This window comes from Oncorhynchus nerka, linkage group LG14 (assembly GCF_034236695.1).
Source record: "Oncorhynchus nerka isolate Pitt River linkage group LG14, Oner_Uvic_2.0, whole genome shotgun sequence".
Lineage (NCBI taxonomy): Eukaryota > Metazoa > Chordata > Actinopteri > Salmoniformes > Salmonidae > Oncorhynchus > Oncorhynchus nerka.
The window spans coordinates 78,656,747-78,670,157 of record NC_088409.1 but is presented as its reverse complement, the minus strand read 5'-3'; the positions used below and the strand labels follow the sequence as shown (position 1 = coordinate 78,670,157).

Here is a 13,411-nt window from a genome sequence, read left to right as displayed (position 1 = left end):
TTCAGTACCTCCAACAAGGTTAAGAACCACTGCCCTAGACCTTGCTGTGTTTGAATATTTTTTTAACTGCATCTTATTTCTGTTGACAGTTTTAACCCAAAAGCACAAATACAGAAAACAAACACGACTGTATAATTGAACAGAATGAGTGATAGCGACAACTGAAACACTTCCCATGTAACAGGATTCAGCAGCAAGGCGGCCAACTACTTTCACACAATCTCTACAGGAGTGATAGGCAGCTATTTATTTAACAGAAACTTCCCAAGAGCACAGCATTCAGTACTGTCTGTAACAAACTATATGACAAAGACAACTATCCCAGAGTGCATATTAAAATGAAATATGTACATCTTTGTATTGAAACATCCAGTGCTCAAATCACAAACCACTCTTCTTCCATCACTGCAAACTTTGCTCTGTTAAAACAAACAGGGTGTCATTTGTCATCAGACCTCAGTTTCACAGCTCTCACTTCCTGACAAGTGAGGCAAGCGAAGGTTCTGTAATTCTACCAGGCTGTGGCCTCGCAGCCTTCTACAGCGGTTGCTTTCTGGGCTTCATGTACACCAAACTATGGGGACCTCTCCCAACTGAGACACACCAACTCATACAGGGTTTCTGATTTTTGTGAACGGCCAGGATTCGAGGGTTACATCCTGTGTAGCCTCAGGTGAGTACAACCAACTTTAGGGTGGGTGATGTAAATATAAATGGGTTATTGCAGGATCTGTGGCTCTAATGAGGACATGTGTAATATGCCAGAGAATGTGCAAGCAGTTGTGAATAAAAGGCTTTTAAATACAGAGTTGTTTGTGGGATGTGGGAGTTTTAAATGGTAAGTAGGGGGTGAAAAAGCACATTATACAAACACTATCACTAATGTAAGCTAATCAATACTGATTGGACAAAGACATCCTGATGTGAAACATTATAAGCCATTCATTCTTAGAAATGGGACAAAACCAGAAAATATTGTTTGATTCCTCCATTAAACATTCTGATCGTATTAACAGATCACATTTACTCTAAATATTGTATGCCTACTTTGAATTGTAGTTGAGGAAGGAAATGCCAAAAGTGGCGATCACATTTTACCACACAGCCCTTTATGCTAAAATGTTGCTTGTTTCCTCATGGTACAGTGCGTTTGTAGATACAGTAATGACAGTTGCTTTTCTTCTTTTCATCCATCAGTCATCAGGACACAGCAGAATTCAGATGTTAACAGGAAACAGCAATGGAGGGAAAGCGTCTTGTTATTGTGTCGTTTCTGTGGATGCTGCCACGGGGACTGAATGGCACAGTGACACTTCAACCTAACCTCCACTCTACCAACTTCAGAAGCAGTGAGGTTACTGCAACTTCGGACAATAAAGTTTCACCCTTAGAAATGGCTCAAGAGCCCCTCAACAACGCACCGGATGAAGGACAACATAGCACTGTAGCATCTTCAGTTGAGTTGAAGCTCACAGTGAAAAGTGAACCACAGACTTCAGACCAGGTGTCGACCAGAAACATTCTCAGCCACGATCGGCCTTCAATGCAGCCTTTGCGTATGAGCACAAAGAGGAACTCCCAGTCACCTCAGGACCGCCAAACAACAAGATATAAAAACAAGTCTACGGTGGAGATCACAGCAGATGGAGCCCGGGAAACTTCGCCCGCTATGTGGAATCAACCTCTGGTAAGGCAAGTTACACCCTCCGGCAAGGACGAAGTTAGTCCAACAGCATCACCTAGACCTTCTGAGTTGTGCACTCAAACAACCTCACCGACACCAAATCAACCAACAGAGATCCAAACGGGGCCTATTCTGTCCAATTCTCCAATATCGCAGTCCAACGACTCCACAGACAGGAACCGACCCACGCCAACTGTTGTTGGATTTGGAGTGACACCGACTAGAGCGGAATATACTTTGAACACAGGTGGAGAGGCTCAACTATCCAGCACCGCCTCCCAGGCCCCAGTCACAAGCAGGAGATCAACCCCTTCACACCCCACTGAAAGAGGTCCAACAGGCCCATCTGAGCTGCCTAGTACTGCCACTTCCCCCACCACCCTAACTCCATCTACAGCCATGACCAAATCTTCAACCCACGTCTCCACTCCATGGACGTCGACCAAGCCTGCCAAGACCCTTGCCACCACTGAAGCCACCACTGTTACTTCTAGTGTTGACGTTACCAGCAGCAAGGGTCAATCCACACCACTGGTCCCCACTAAAAAAGAAGTTGCCACTGCCACCACCACGGCAAAAAAGAAACCAAAGCCTCCGACAAAAACTGCAAACAAAGACGAGCGAAAAAAGACGGGGAACCATGGCACAGCGGTGGCTGTACTGATTAGTGGGACGCTGTTCATGATGCTGGTGGGTTTCGGGGTCATCTTCGTGAGGAAGCAAAGACAACAGAGGATCCAGCTGCAGAATACAGCCTGGGCAGGCCCCTCTCCGTTTCTGGACGGTGGAGTCCAGTCTCAACAGGATTATGACGATAGTGGTGATGTCCATCTGAGGGGTTCCAATGGAATCTCCTTCTCTGGCTTCCTGTCTCAGCAACTCTCCAAGAGGTTCTCTCTGATCCAGGATACTGACCAGGAATTCCAGATGGGTGAGATTCCGTCAGGAAGTACATTCGGAAGAGAGACGGTTTCAGATTGTTAAACCGTGCAACGGGACTGCTGCGTTGAACAAAGAAAATACTGAGGAGGTACAACTTCCAGACAACTCCTCATCTCCTCCGCCACCGACGTCTTCAGAGACCACTGCCACAGCACCCACCCATGACCATCAGCCTCCTTCCTCCTTGCAGGATGTTGATCTGGGGCCAGACAATGCTCCCAATCGCTCTTCCTTTCCCTCTCATACGCCACCAGATATCCCAGAAGCTGTTCCTCCACCACTGTTGGGTGTTCACCTGCGTCCCCCTCAGACCAGGCCAGCCCCCCTCCACCAGAGAGCACATATTTCCCCATCCCCCCGGACCCGCCTTTACCCATCTCCAAGCAGTGACAGATAGCAACACACAGGAAACCCAATCTCCTCCCCCACCACCCAACAAAGGAAACCACTAACCAAAAAACTAAACTGATGCTTATCAGTGTTTTGCTTCCTCTATCTATACCTCTATCTGATAAAACATTCCATGAAATGGATCTTCAACTAGGCTTATAGCCATAGTTTGATTGTGAAAACCAAGCTAACCCTCTCCCTATTTAACAGGATAACTGACATTGGCCACAATAATCAGCTTTTTTACCTATGATCTTTCTTTGGTATGAAGGCAACCAAACGTACACTCAGAAAGCTTTCCCAAATGTTTTGATTCAATATGTGGATACTTTTCAGATCCATTTTAATTCCGCCTGACCAATCTGTAGCAGTGATAATTATTTCATGCTACAATAATTGCTTTTCTCCAGTGTACTTTTTGGAGAGAATCACACAGGATGTAAAGGCCTAAACATCAGCATCATACCCAGCGGTGAGATAATTCAGAGAAGGATGCACTGCTGAAGTAATGTAATTGTAATATTTTGTGTGTGTGTGTGTGTGTGTGTGTGTGTGTGTGTGTGTGTGGCAAGTGAACATTCTCAGAGCATAAGTCAAGTCAATGAAAACAATCTACCCAGGCTGAAACATTCACGGTGAAAGAAGAAGTACTAAAAATAAATGAAACGAAAGGGTGAATTATATAATTAAACTGAGGAACAATTGATAGAATGAATGTGAGAAAGAGTGAGCAGGGAGTTAGTCTCTCAGTGGGGCTGGCCCAACACTGTTAGTCAGTGCCTTACTGCAGTGTTGCAGTTGCTCCCAGTGTACTTCAGAGCTGTGCAGCAGTATACTAACAGTAAAGAGAGACAGAAAGAGGGAAATGTCAGACCCACAAAAAATGCCTCAATGTCTCATTGTTAGGAATTTTATGAATAATGACTAAACAATATCTACATTTAAATAGAACTATAACTAATTCAACTCTACCCTGTTTTACAATATCTGATTAAATAATGTTAGTTCCTAAGAAAGAGGTTATGTAGCATGGATAAGGGGTAATTGGAAATGATAACTATTGTGTAGGAAGGAATGTGTGTGTGTGTGTGTGTGTGTGTGTGTGTGTCTTAAGTAAGCAAAGAGGGTCATTAACCTGTTTGAACCGACTCAACTATAACTCTGTGGCGATCACTCTGTGGCGGTTTTCCGTATGTGGAACTGTCTGCTAATGTGGTAATAAATTATGGTGAGACTTTAGGAGTTAATCCAGATATATTGTATGTCATGTATGTGCGCTAGAGAGTTGTAATGAACTTTTGAACCTGCTTTGTCCTGGTCGAGAGGGGAAGGACATTTTAAAACCTATGACGTCATATGTGAAATATAAGCTGTTGTACATGGTTCTCGGGGCAGCGCGCTCTCGAGAATAAATGCTATTGGCTAATTTTGATAGACTGGTCTCTGTCTATTTTATGCAAATAAGGATCTTACAAATTCTTAGAACCAAGACAGAGTGATTTTAATTGAATTGGTTAATGAACACATATATGAAATATTAAATTCCTTTGACACTCATCTGAAGAGAAACCACAGAAACAAGATGGGAGACGGAAAGCAACCACCACACCCAATCACCTACACATACTTGTCAACAAATTAGATGTTAAATGCTCGTTGTTCATCAATCACGTATTTATGCAATAAATCCAATTATGGTAAATACTGGTGTGAATGTGTGTACTACATTAGCCTCATACAGTGAGGCAGACTACAGGCTCACTGGTTAGCACCAGGCTATAATTCATTCTGCTGGGTGGTGATTGAGGAAAGAGCATCATCTGCCTACACCACAAGCCAATCCCCCACTCCACCCGCCCAGATGCCAGCCACGGCACCTGCTTCATCCCTCCCTATAAAGAGCGTTGCCTGGAAGATACAGCCATCATAAATCCCTTACCTCTCACCACCCCCCCACTACTCAAATTCACAACTTCTTCCAGGCATATTCTCCAGCTGAGTACTAAAAGGGATATGTTTCTATTGAAAAATGATTGTAGAACTCCCTGTGTTGATACTGCCACAGACATGAAAGAAACACAAGAGAAGTAGAGAGGAAGCAGCACGAGAAGTAGCTAAACTTGAGAATAATTGCAGTCCTGTTTCATTCTAACTCTTTACACATCTGCAGTTCCAAGTCTGATGTAGATTTCAAACCACCAACTCAGTCTGTCATATCAGGCCTGTCGGGGTCAATCTTAATCTCCAACACAAACAGATGCCATGTTCATCTCAACACAGTCGGTTCAATTTGCAACAAACAGAATCCATGCCATGTTCATCTCAACACAGGTCAATTCGTTCTACTATCATGATAAGCTATAGTAAGAGTATGACTTTTAGTATGACAATACATATTTTCTGTGCTCATCATTCTAAAACAATTGCATGTGCTGTGACTACCGTTGGTTTTCACAAGTAGATTGCAAGGTGGGAAACCTGTGAAAACATATTTTCCCTCGTACAAACACTTGTGGTTCGTGTATGCAATTCTCTTGATGCTTCAACTTATTAACAAAGCTTTCAACATGACAAATTTACAGAAATCAGATAGTCATTTTCAATGATCCCATCTAATAATCTGAGATGAATAGCCCACATTAGTTTGATATCACAGACTCTCACAGCTTATTGGTTGAACATCCGGAACAAACACAGCAGATTGGAGTAGCTATGCAGTTTCACACTTTGGATTGGTCTGGCGTTGCCATGCTAGCACCATGCACTGTACTATGGAGGGTATTTCTTACTGCGTTTCATTTGCTGACATTTTGTCTGGAGAATTGTGAATGGTGATTGCTGCCAGCAATTAATGCTGGCTTGTCGCTGACTGATATTGCCAGCAGTAGCAGGGCGGCCTGCTTCGGCAGAAGTGCAGAATGAAATATTCACTGCTTGCTTACGGCTAGTTGCAGAACAGAGCAGTTCTGTGGTGCTAAGTACGGAATGCCTAGAACAATAAGCATAATGTTATGCTTCGTGTATATTTCCACGAGAGAAGCCCCAAACCTACTACAGAGGACTGTTTCATTGGCCAGACACAATCTGCCAAACTATTAAAGAATTAGACAGACAGACAGACAGACAGACAGACAGACAGACAGACAGACAGACAGACAGACAGACCCAAACAGGGAAAGGCATGTGGGCACAGAAGTGACTTCATGAAATGCTGATTTAAAAACATAATTAGAATCTAAATCTCCAGTGGCACCCCCAAATCACTCCACTCAAAATGAAGTAATCAAATCACAGCACACACACCCACTAAAAACTGTACCGTTAATACAAAAACAGTGCTAATTCGCTGCTGAGGGCGGTGGAGGCAGCCAGTCGTTGCAGGTGCCAGATGTGATGTTAGATACAGGGCATTCGGAAAGCATTCGGCCCCTTTCACTTTTTCCACAGTTAAGTTACAGCCTTATTCTAAAATAGGACAACAAGCACACAGCCAAGACAATGCACGAGTGGCTTCAGGCCCAGCCAGAGCCCGGACTTGAACCCGATCAAAGAGTCTCTGGAGAGACCTGAAAATATCTGTGCAGCGACACTCCCTATCCAACCAGACAGAGCTTAAAAGGATCTTCAGAGAAGAATGGGAGAAACTTCCCAAATACAGGTGTGCCAAGCTTGTAGCATCATACCCAATTGCTGCCAAAGGTACTTCAACAAAGTACTGAGTAAAAGGTCTGAATACTTATGTAAACATGATATTTTACATTTGCAAACATTTCTAAAAAACATTATTTTTTTGTCATTATGGGGCGGAATTCAATCCATTTTAGAATAAGGCTGTAACGTAACAAAATGTGGTAAAAGTCAAGGGGTCTGAATACTTTCCAAATGCACTGTTTGTGTATGAAAAAAGCGAGGAGAAGTCACCACAGCCCCCCTGCCTCATTAGCAGCAGAGGGGGCCGGCACTGTGCTGCAACCCTCCATTCCTCTCCCCACCCCTGCCTCATTAGCAGCAGAGGGGGCCGGCACTATGCTGCAATCCTCCATTCCTCTCCCCCTCCCTGCCTCATTAGCAGCAGAGGGGGCCGGCACTGTGCTGCAACCCTCCATTCCTCTCCCCACCCCTGCCTCATTAGCAGCAGAGGGGGCCGGCACTGTGCTGCAACCCTCCATTCCTCTCCCCACCCCTGCCTCATTAGCAGCAGAGGGGGCCGGCACTGTGCTGCAACCCTCCATTCCTCTCCCCACCCCTGCCTCATTAGCAGCAGAGGGGGCCGGCACGGTGCTGCAATCCTCCATTCCTCTCCCCACCCCTGCCTCATTAGCAGCAGAGGGGGCCGGCACTGTGCTGCAACCCTCCATTCCTCTCCCCACCCCTGCCTCATTAGCAGCAGAGGGGGCCGGCACTGTGCTGCAATCCTCCATTCCTCTCCCCCTCCCTCACTTGTTCTTCCTCCTCTCTCTCCCCCTTTCAGACTGCTCTTTCCTTGAGCACAGTGCTGCATCAAGAGCCTGCAGAGGAGCGGAGGAGACTGACTGGCGCTATCGAGGGCACCCGGCTCTGGCACGCCAGGAGGACGCCATAACCAAGAAGAGGGTATTGAGACAGAACGAGAGAGCCTGCCCACCACTGACCAGTGCCAACACAGCACTAGAGAGAGAGAGAGAGAGAGCGAGTGTAAGAGGGGGGAGATAGAAGGAAGAGAGGTCCACCTTCACCAGAGAAGGAAGAAAAGCAAGGGAGAAAATATAAAGCAAGTGTACAAGTGAGGAAGATATTGAAAAAAAAAGACCCCAAAAGAGAGCCAGCGCAAAAACAGAGTAGAAATAGAAAGGATGCAAGAATATTGACAACTAACACCCCCCAGATTTGACTTGACAATCACTCTCTCCACTCCGCTGCTCAGAAAAAAAACAAGGGGGAGCGAGTGAGAGGGCTGGCCGAGGGAAGGAGGAAGAAAAGAGCGAGATGACGGACTGAAGCAATGGAGAGGATAAGGTGAGTGACTAATGGCATGGAGAGAAAAACGTTAGGAGAGACGGGTGTACATGCTAAGACATGCGCACATGACAGGACACAGTGCTTCACAGAGCAGTGATGTATTTGATTCTGTACCACATTAGCTCAGTGGACTGCAGCAGGGTGATTTGTCGATGTCAGTCTAATGCTTCTCATTAGAGATTTACTATATGCTTCTCTCTCTCAATTTGGTATGTTACTATTGCAACTATTGTTATACAGGTTAAATGCAACCTCAGACTAACTTGCAGTATGCCATGACCTGAACAAGTTTCTAGAGAGAGCTCAGCTTATTATGTAATGCTATTAACCTGCGACACATGTGTTTGGCAAGCTCTTCTTAACACACACACACACACACACACACACACACACACACACACACACACACACACACACACACCCCAGATAACCAGTCATTTGTGCCAGAGATGACAGGACACAACACAACTGTTTGTGTGCGTGCGTATGGGATCAAGAGTGTGTGTGTGTTTGCCGCCCTAACTGAATTCAGCCGGCTCTTACTGCAGTATTTCCGAGCTCCTACCCGCTGGCAAGGCATCAAGCTTAACGGCACACAGACTGACTGGGGCCCTTGTAAACTGCATCAAAGCTATTAGATATATCAGTCTGACCCTCAACGAGGACAGTTACCATATAGCCTGGCGATACAATGATATACTGTTATAAATGTCAGAGGGGTGTTAATGATGTGAATGGGAACGATAGGGAGGAGAGGGGTATGGGAAGGGAGAGGGCTCTGGTTTAAGTAAGGTCCAATCTACCCAGCTGGTTCCCAGTCATGACTTTCTAACAGGCTGGATTGTTCTGTGGGCAGCAGAACCAGTGTGTTTTACTACTGTGTCCAGGTGTTTAATACTGCCTCTCTCCCATCTGAGAGGCTGTTGCTATGCATCAAAGGTTATCTCAAAACAGCAGCAGCTCCAGACAAGGTATTAAATAAATTCTACAGAGATTCCACTGGGGGGAAACTAGGCAGGTTATGAATAAGGGTGATAATGTAGCTAAAACTCCACCAACCACCGTTGTCTAGCAATCTATGTTTGAAAACTAGCATGCTGGCAGATACCCATAGACCTCCAGTCTTCACGCTATTGCTAGACAGCATTGGCTCTCAAAACTACCTCTAACTTCCTTCATACTGGACATAAAAATGGTATCCAAAAATGGTATCCACTAGTTTAATTGACTTTAGTAGGGCTGTCCCCGACAAAAAAAAATCTTGGTCGACCAATCGATTGGACGTAATTTTAAAACTTGTATTTTTCCGTATATAGACACACACTATGTTTGAATAAATTAAACTATATGTAGGCTACTGAGCTTGTCTGATGCTTTAAGCACTGCGATTTAAAATTAAGACACAAATTACAAGAGGGAGCCAGAGATCAATAGAGCCTAACCGGACAACAAAAACCTGTTCTCGACCCTCCTGCCACTGCTGCTGGCCTTAGCAGATTCTGGGGTTATGCTCCATCAGTTGCCAGGCTACACCAGGTAGAAAATATCCCGATAATAAATATCCTATAAATCACATTGGCTATGCATGGCTTGTTTGCAAGGAACTTGAAACATTGTATCAACTATTAATAGCCTGTTGTATTTGTGCAACGGATAAGAAGCAATCAGGTAGGCCTATTTTATGACGTGTCCATAGATAGAGCATGACATTTCTTTCCCCTTTCACGCGAGTGGTTATAGAAAGAGAGAGAGCTGGAAAGATTTTTCAAATAGGCTACATTGAGGAACTATTGTCATTCTCAATGGGATGTAAAAACAGACTTTGTTTACTTGCTGTTTGAGGTGAAGAAAAATGACTTTGAGAAGCTACACAGTGTTGGTGATTTAAGACAATCAGAAATAGTATCAGATCCCCAAAACGGGCACACTTAACCTACATACATCTGCGTTCAGGCCAGGTAGCCTAGGTATACTTCTATGCATGTCCTTACTCAACATTGACAGAAGCACTCCAAACAAAAGACAATGAATAAATTGACAACTCATAAATGAAATAAACACAAACTTGTGGCCTAGGCTGTGCGCTCTGCAAACAACATGTCCAATCCTACAATACAACGGTAAGACTGTAATAGTAATATATTAAATGCATTAACAGAAATTATTGTATCCACACAAACATTGTAGATTCAAAATTAACGGTAAATGTACTACTGGTGATACTGGTGTGCCAACCCCATGTCCTCAGCAATGGATTGGTCCACCGAGACAGGCCTCCATAATGGATTGGTCCACTGAGACAGGCCTCCACAATGGATTGGTCCACTGAGACAGGCCTCCACAATGGATTGGTCCACTGAGACAGGCCTCCACAATGGATTGGTCCACTGAGACAGGCCTCCACAATGGATTGGTCCACTGAGACAGGCCTCCACAATGGATTGGTCCACTGAGACAGGCGTGAATCAGATAGTTGTCTCCTGTGCATTCATTATTATTATTATTATTTATTTTTTTAATATGTGTGCCATAATTTAAAAATATATTTGCTACTGCTCGACAACAAAAAAAAACTTCGTCGACCAACAGCCTATCAACCATACAATCGACTAAATTATGTAAGCCCTAGACTCTAGGGAAGTAGATAAAGGGCCTCAACGACAAAATTCCGATATATCCCTTTAAGCTCCTGGTAATTGCAGCTTGGAAAAGCTAGCAAGGATTGGATTTAAGTGAGCTATTGCTAACCAATATTTAAATGCTAATGATGTCGGTAGCTAATTTAACTGTTAGTATTATTATTCTGCAGATGTGTGTGAATGAGTGATGGTTTTGACGAAGATCCATACTGCCCTACCAAGCAAAAAGGAAGTAATTGCTAATTTGGTCGAAAATTATTTAATCATTTTTCCTACATTAAATACATGCTTAATCATGTGGACAAGTATCCTGCTTCTATTGTGTTTTGGAGAAAATGGGGGTCATGTTAGCAGTAACTGCATAAAGTTACTGTGAAACCAAGGTAAATAAAAGCTATTTTTCTCAGTTCCACACTATGAGCAGTTACCTTTTTGCTTGGTAGGGCAGCATACAGGATCAGAACTGTGCCCTTCCATTTGTGAGTCGATATAAATCGTGGGAGCAAAGAAGTGTTGCAGATCTATGTCCTTGGGTACAGTCCAGTGTCTCCTCTCACTGGGTCTCTCCCTCTCTCAGAGCCTTCATCATGCTCTACCGCACCCCGCTAGCCTGCCTCCTCCTGCTGCTCCTGTCGGGGGTGCTGGGCGGGCTGGTCCTGTCCATCTGCCCCGCCGTGTGCTCCTGCAGCCGGGGCCACCGTGTGGTGGACTGCTCCTCACGGCACCTCTCACAGCTGCCCCCAGGCCTGCAGCACAACATTCGCTTCCTCAACCTCTCACAAAACAGGTAGGAAGACAACTTCTTCCTTATCTTTATCATCTTCCTTCTCATCAGGTTGGATCCTACCTCTAAACGTCTGGGTTCTGAGATTGAGCAGCAACATGACTTATAGCCAGACAGAATCAGCAGGGAGGGGATCCTAATAATTACATTCAGTCTTTCTTGCATATTCAGTTGAAGAAACTCTCGCAATTCATGTTTGGTCAGTATGTGGTTTGATTTAAACTAACAATTCCACAGGCATCTTTTATTTATCCCCTGTTGTGTCAAATAGTTGTGATTCTAACATCTGACCTCTCCCCCTCTCTCCCAACAGCCTTCGTGGTCTGGAGGGCCAGCTCAGCCACTACGCCCACCTGCGTACCCTGGACCTGTCCTATAATCTCCTGGGTCGCTTCCCCTCCGGCCTGCCCAGGGCCCTGTGGGACATCCGGGCTGCCGGCAACCAGCTCCGAGCCCTGGACAAGAACGACACAGCCTACCACTGGAACCTGCGGGTTCTGGACCTGTCAGCCAACGAGCTGGAGAGGGTGGTCTTCATCAACAACACCCTGCCCAGCCTACACGCCCTCAACCTGAGTCACAACCGGTTCTGGACGGTGCCCACCAACATGCCTCATAATCTGGAGATGGTGGATTTGTCCCACAACTACCTGGTTCAGATCCTCCTGGGGTCGTTGGACCGGCTGCCCAGGCTGAAGAGGTTCTACCTGCACGCTAATCGCTTCTCCTGGGTGCCGGAGGGGGTGTTTGACCGGTTGGAGGGGCTCGAGTTGTTGACGCTTGGGGATAACCCTTGGGCTTGTGAGGAGGAGGAGAACATCACAAGGCTCTTGCTCTGGGCCGAACATACCCGCGCTGCCGTGTTGGGCTGCCCCTGCTACACTAGGCCAACCTGTGGGCAAGCCCATCTGGCAACTCCAGGAGGGGAGTGGCACTTTGCATCCTACACAGAGCCTCCGCTGGGGGCTGATGCCAGAGAGCTGGGCCGTGGAGGCCTCCCACCGGCTAGGGCTGCAGTCGCCACTTCTGGGTACCTGGCTAAGTCTGCGTTATTGGAGCCTGGGATGCATGGAGACAGGGGGGTGGCCAACGGCTCGGGGGATCAGACACTGTTCGTGTTCACCTCCACCCGCTCGCATGGCCTCTCCACACGCACAAGCACAACGGGGCGTCCGCACTCTGCCACCAAGAAGCCCAACACAGGAAGCACGCGGAGCAGAGGCCACGGTCTACACACACAGATTGTGTGTTCTGCTGTCTCCTTGAACCTTTTAGTCACAGTGACTGCCTTCAAAGCCTCCTAAAGAGACTAGAGCCAAGTCTTGATGGATTTGAGAGGGCTAACCCTATGTACATTTGACCCAGAATGTTAAAGGGAGTTTTGTTTTAATTTTCAAGAATGTTCGACTGTTACTGCCTAAAAAAAATGAATATAATTGTGTATTCTCTCTCATCTTCCAACAATTTGTGAGTGTAGTTGTGCTGTATGACTATATCTTTCAAACGCACATACAAATAATATCTAGGGCAAATGTATACACATACATGACTAATAATACTATCGGCGTGGAAACATGAATGCTCTACTCCATGTAGTCTATACTGCTTGTGTGTTCTGTTGACAAACGCTGCTGCGTTTGATGCGTTCTATGATATAAACACAGAAACAGAACATTTAGAATGCATTTACTGTACGTGTGGTTTGGATGAGTCAGAGTATGATGTGAGATACCTCATCTTTACACCTTGGCATCAGCTTGGTTAGGGGGGGGATGTCTAGAAGTACTTAAAACCCTAACATGCATGCACACAAACACCTTGACTCTTTATAAGCTCCTAAAAATAACAGAAAGTTAAAACAAAATGAAACCAAACTATTCTCCTCTGGGCATTGAAATCCTCACACATCATTGACCATTTGGTCAGAAAGTGACCCTCTTTCCACTATTGTAAGGTGCAGACTTCCCCCCACTA

At 45.5% G+C, this 13,411-nt stretch overlaps 2 protein-coding genes and 1 pseudogene across 2 annotated transcripts; 2 read left to right on the top strand and 1 right to left on the bottom strand.

Moving 5' to 3' along the window:
• LOC115141934 (neurofibromin-like) overlaps window positions 1-13,411 on the bottom strand; it is a 133,926-nt pseudogene that overhangs the window by 63,306 nt on the left and 57,209 nt on the right.
• Window positions 463-4,718, top strand: LOC115141935 (mucin-2). Its single transcript, XM_029681356.2, is given in 3 exon segments — window positions 463-673; window positions 1,198-2,661; window positions 2,663-4,718. Coding segments are annotated over 2 exon segments (1,782 nt in total). The 5' UTR covers window positions 463-673; window positions 1,198-1,240; the 3' UTR covers window positions 3,024-4,718.
• On the top strand, window positions 7,553-13,103 carry omgb (oligodendrocyte myelin glycoprotein b). Its single transcript, XM_029681357.2, has 3 exons — window positions 7,553-8,011; window positions 11,231-11,440; window positions 11,751-13,103. Exons 1-3 carry the CDS (start codon window positions 7,998-8,000, stop codon window positions 12,739-12,741), a joined length of 1,215 nt encoding a protein of 404 aa, XP_029537217.1. The 5' UTR covers window positions 7,553-7,997; the 3' UTR covers window positions 12,742-13,103.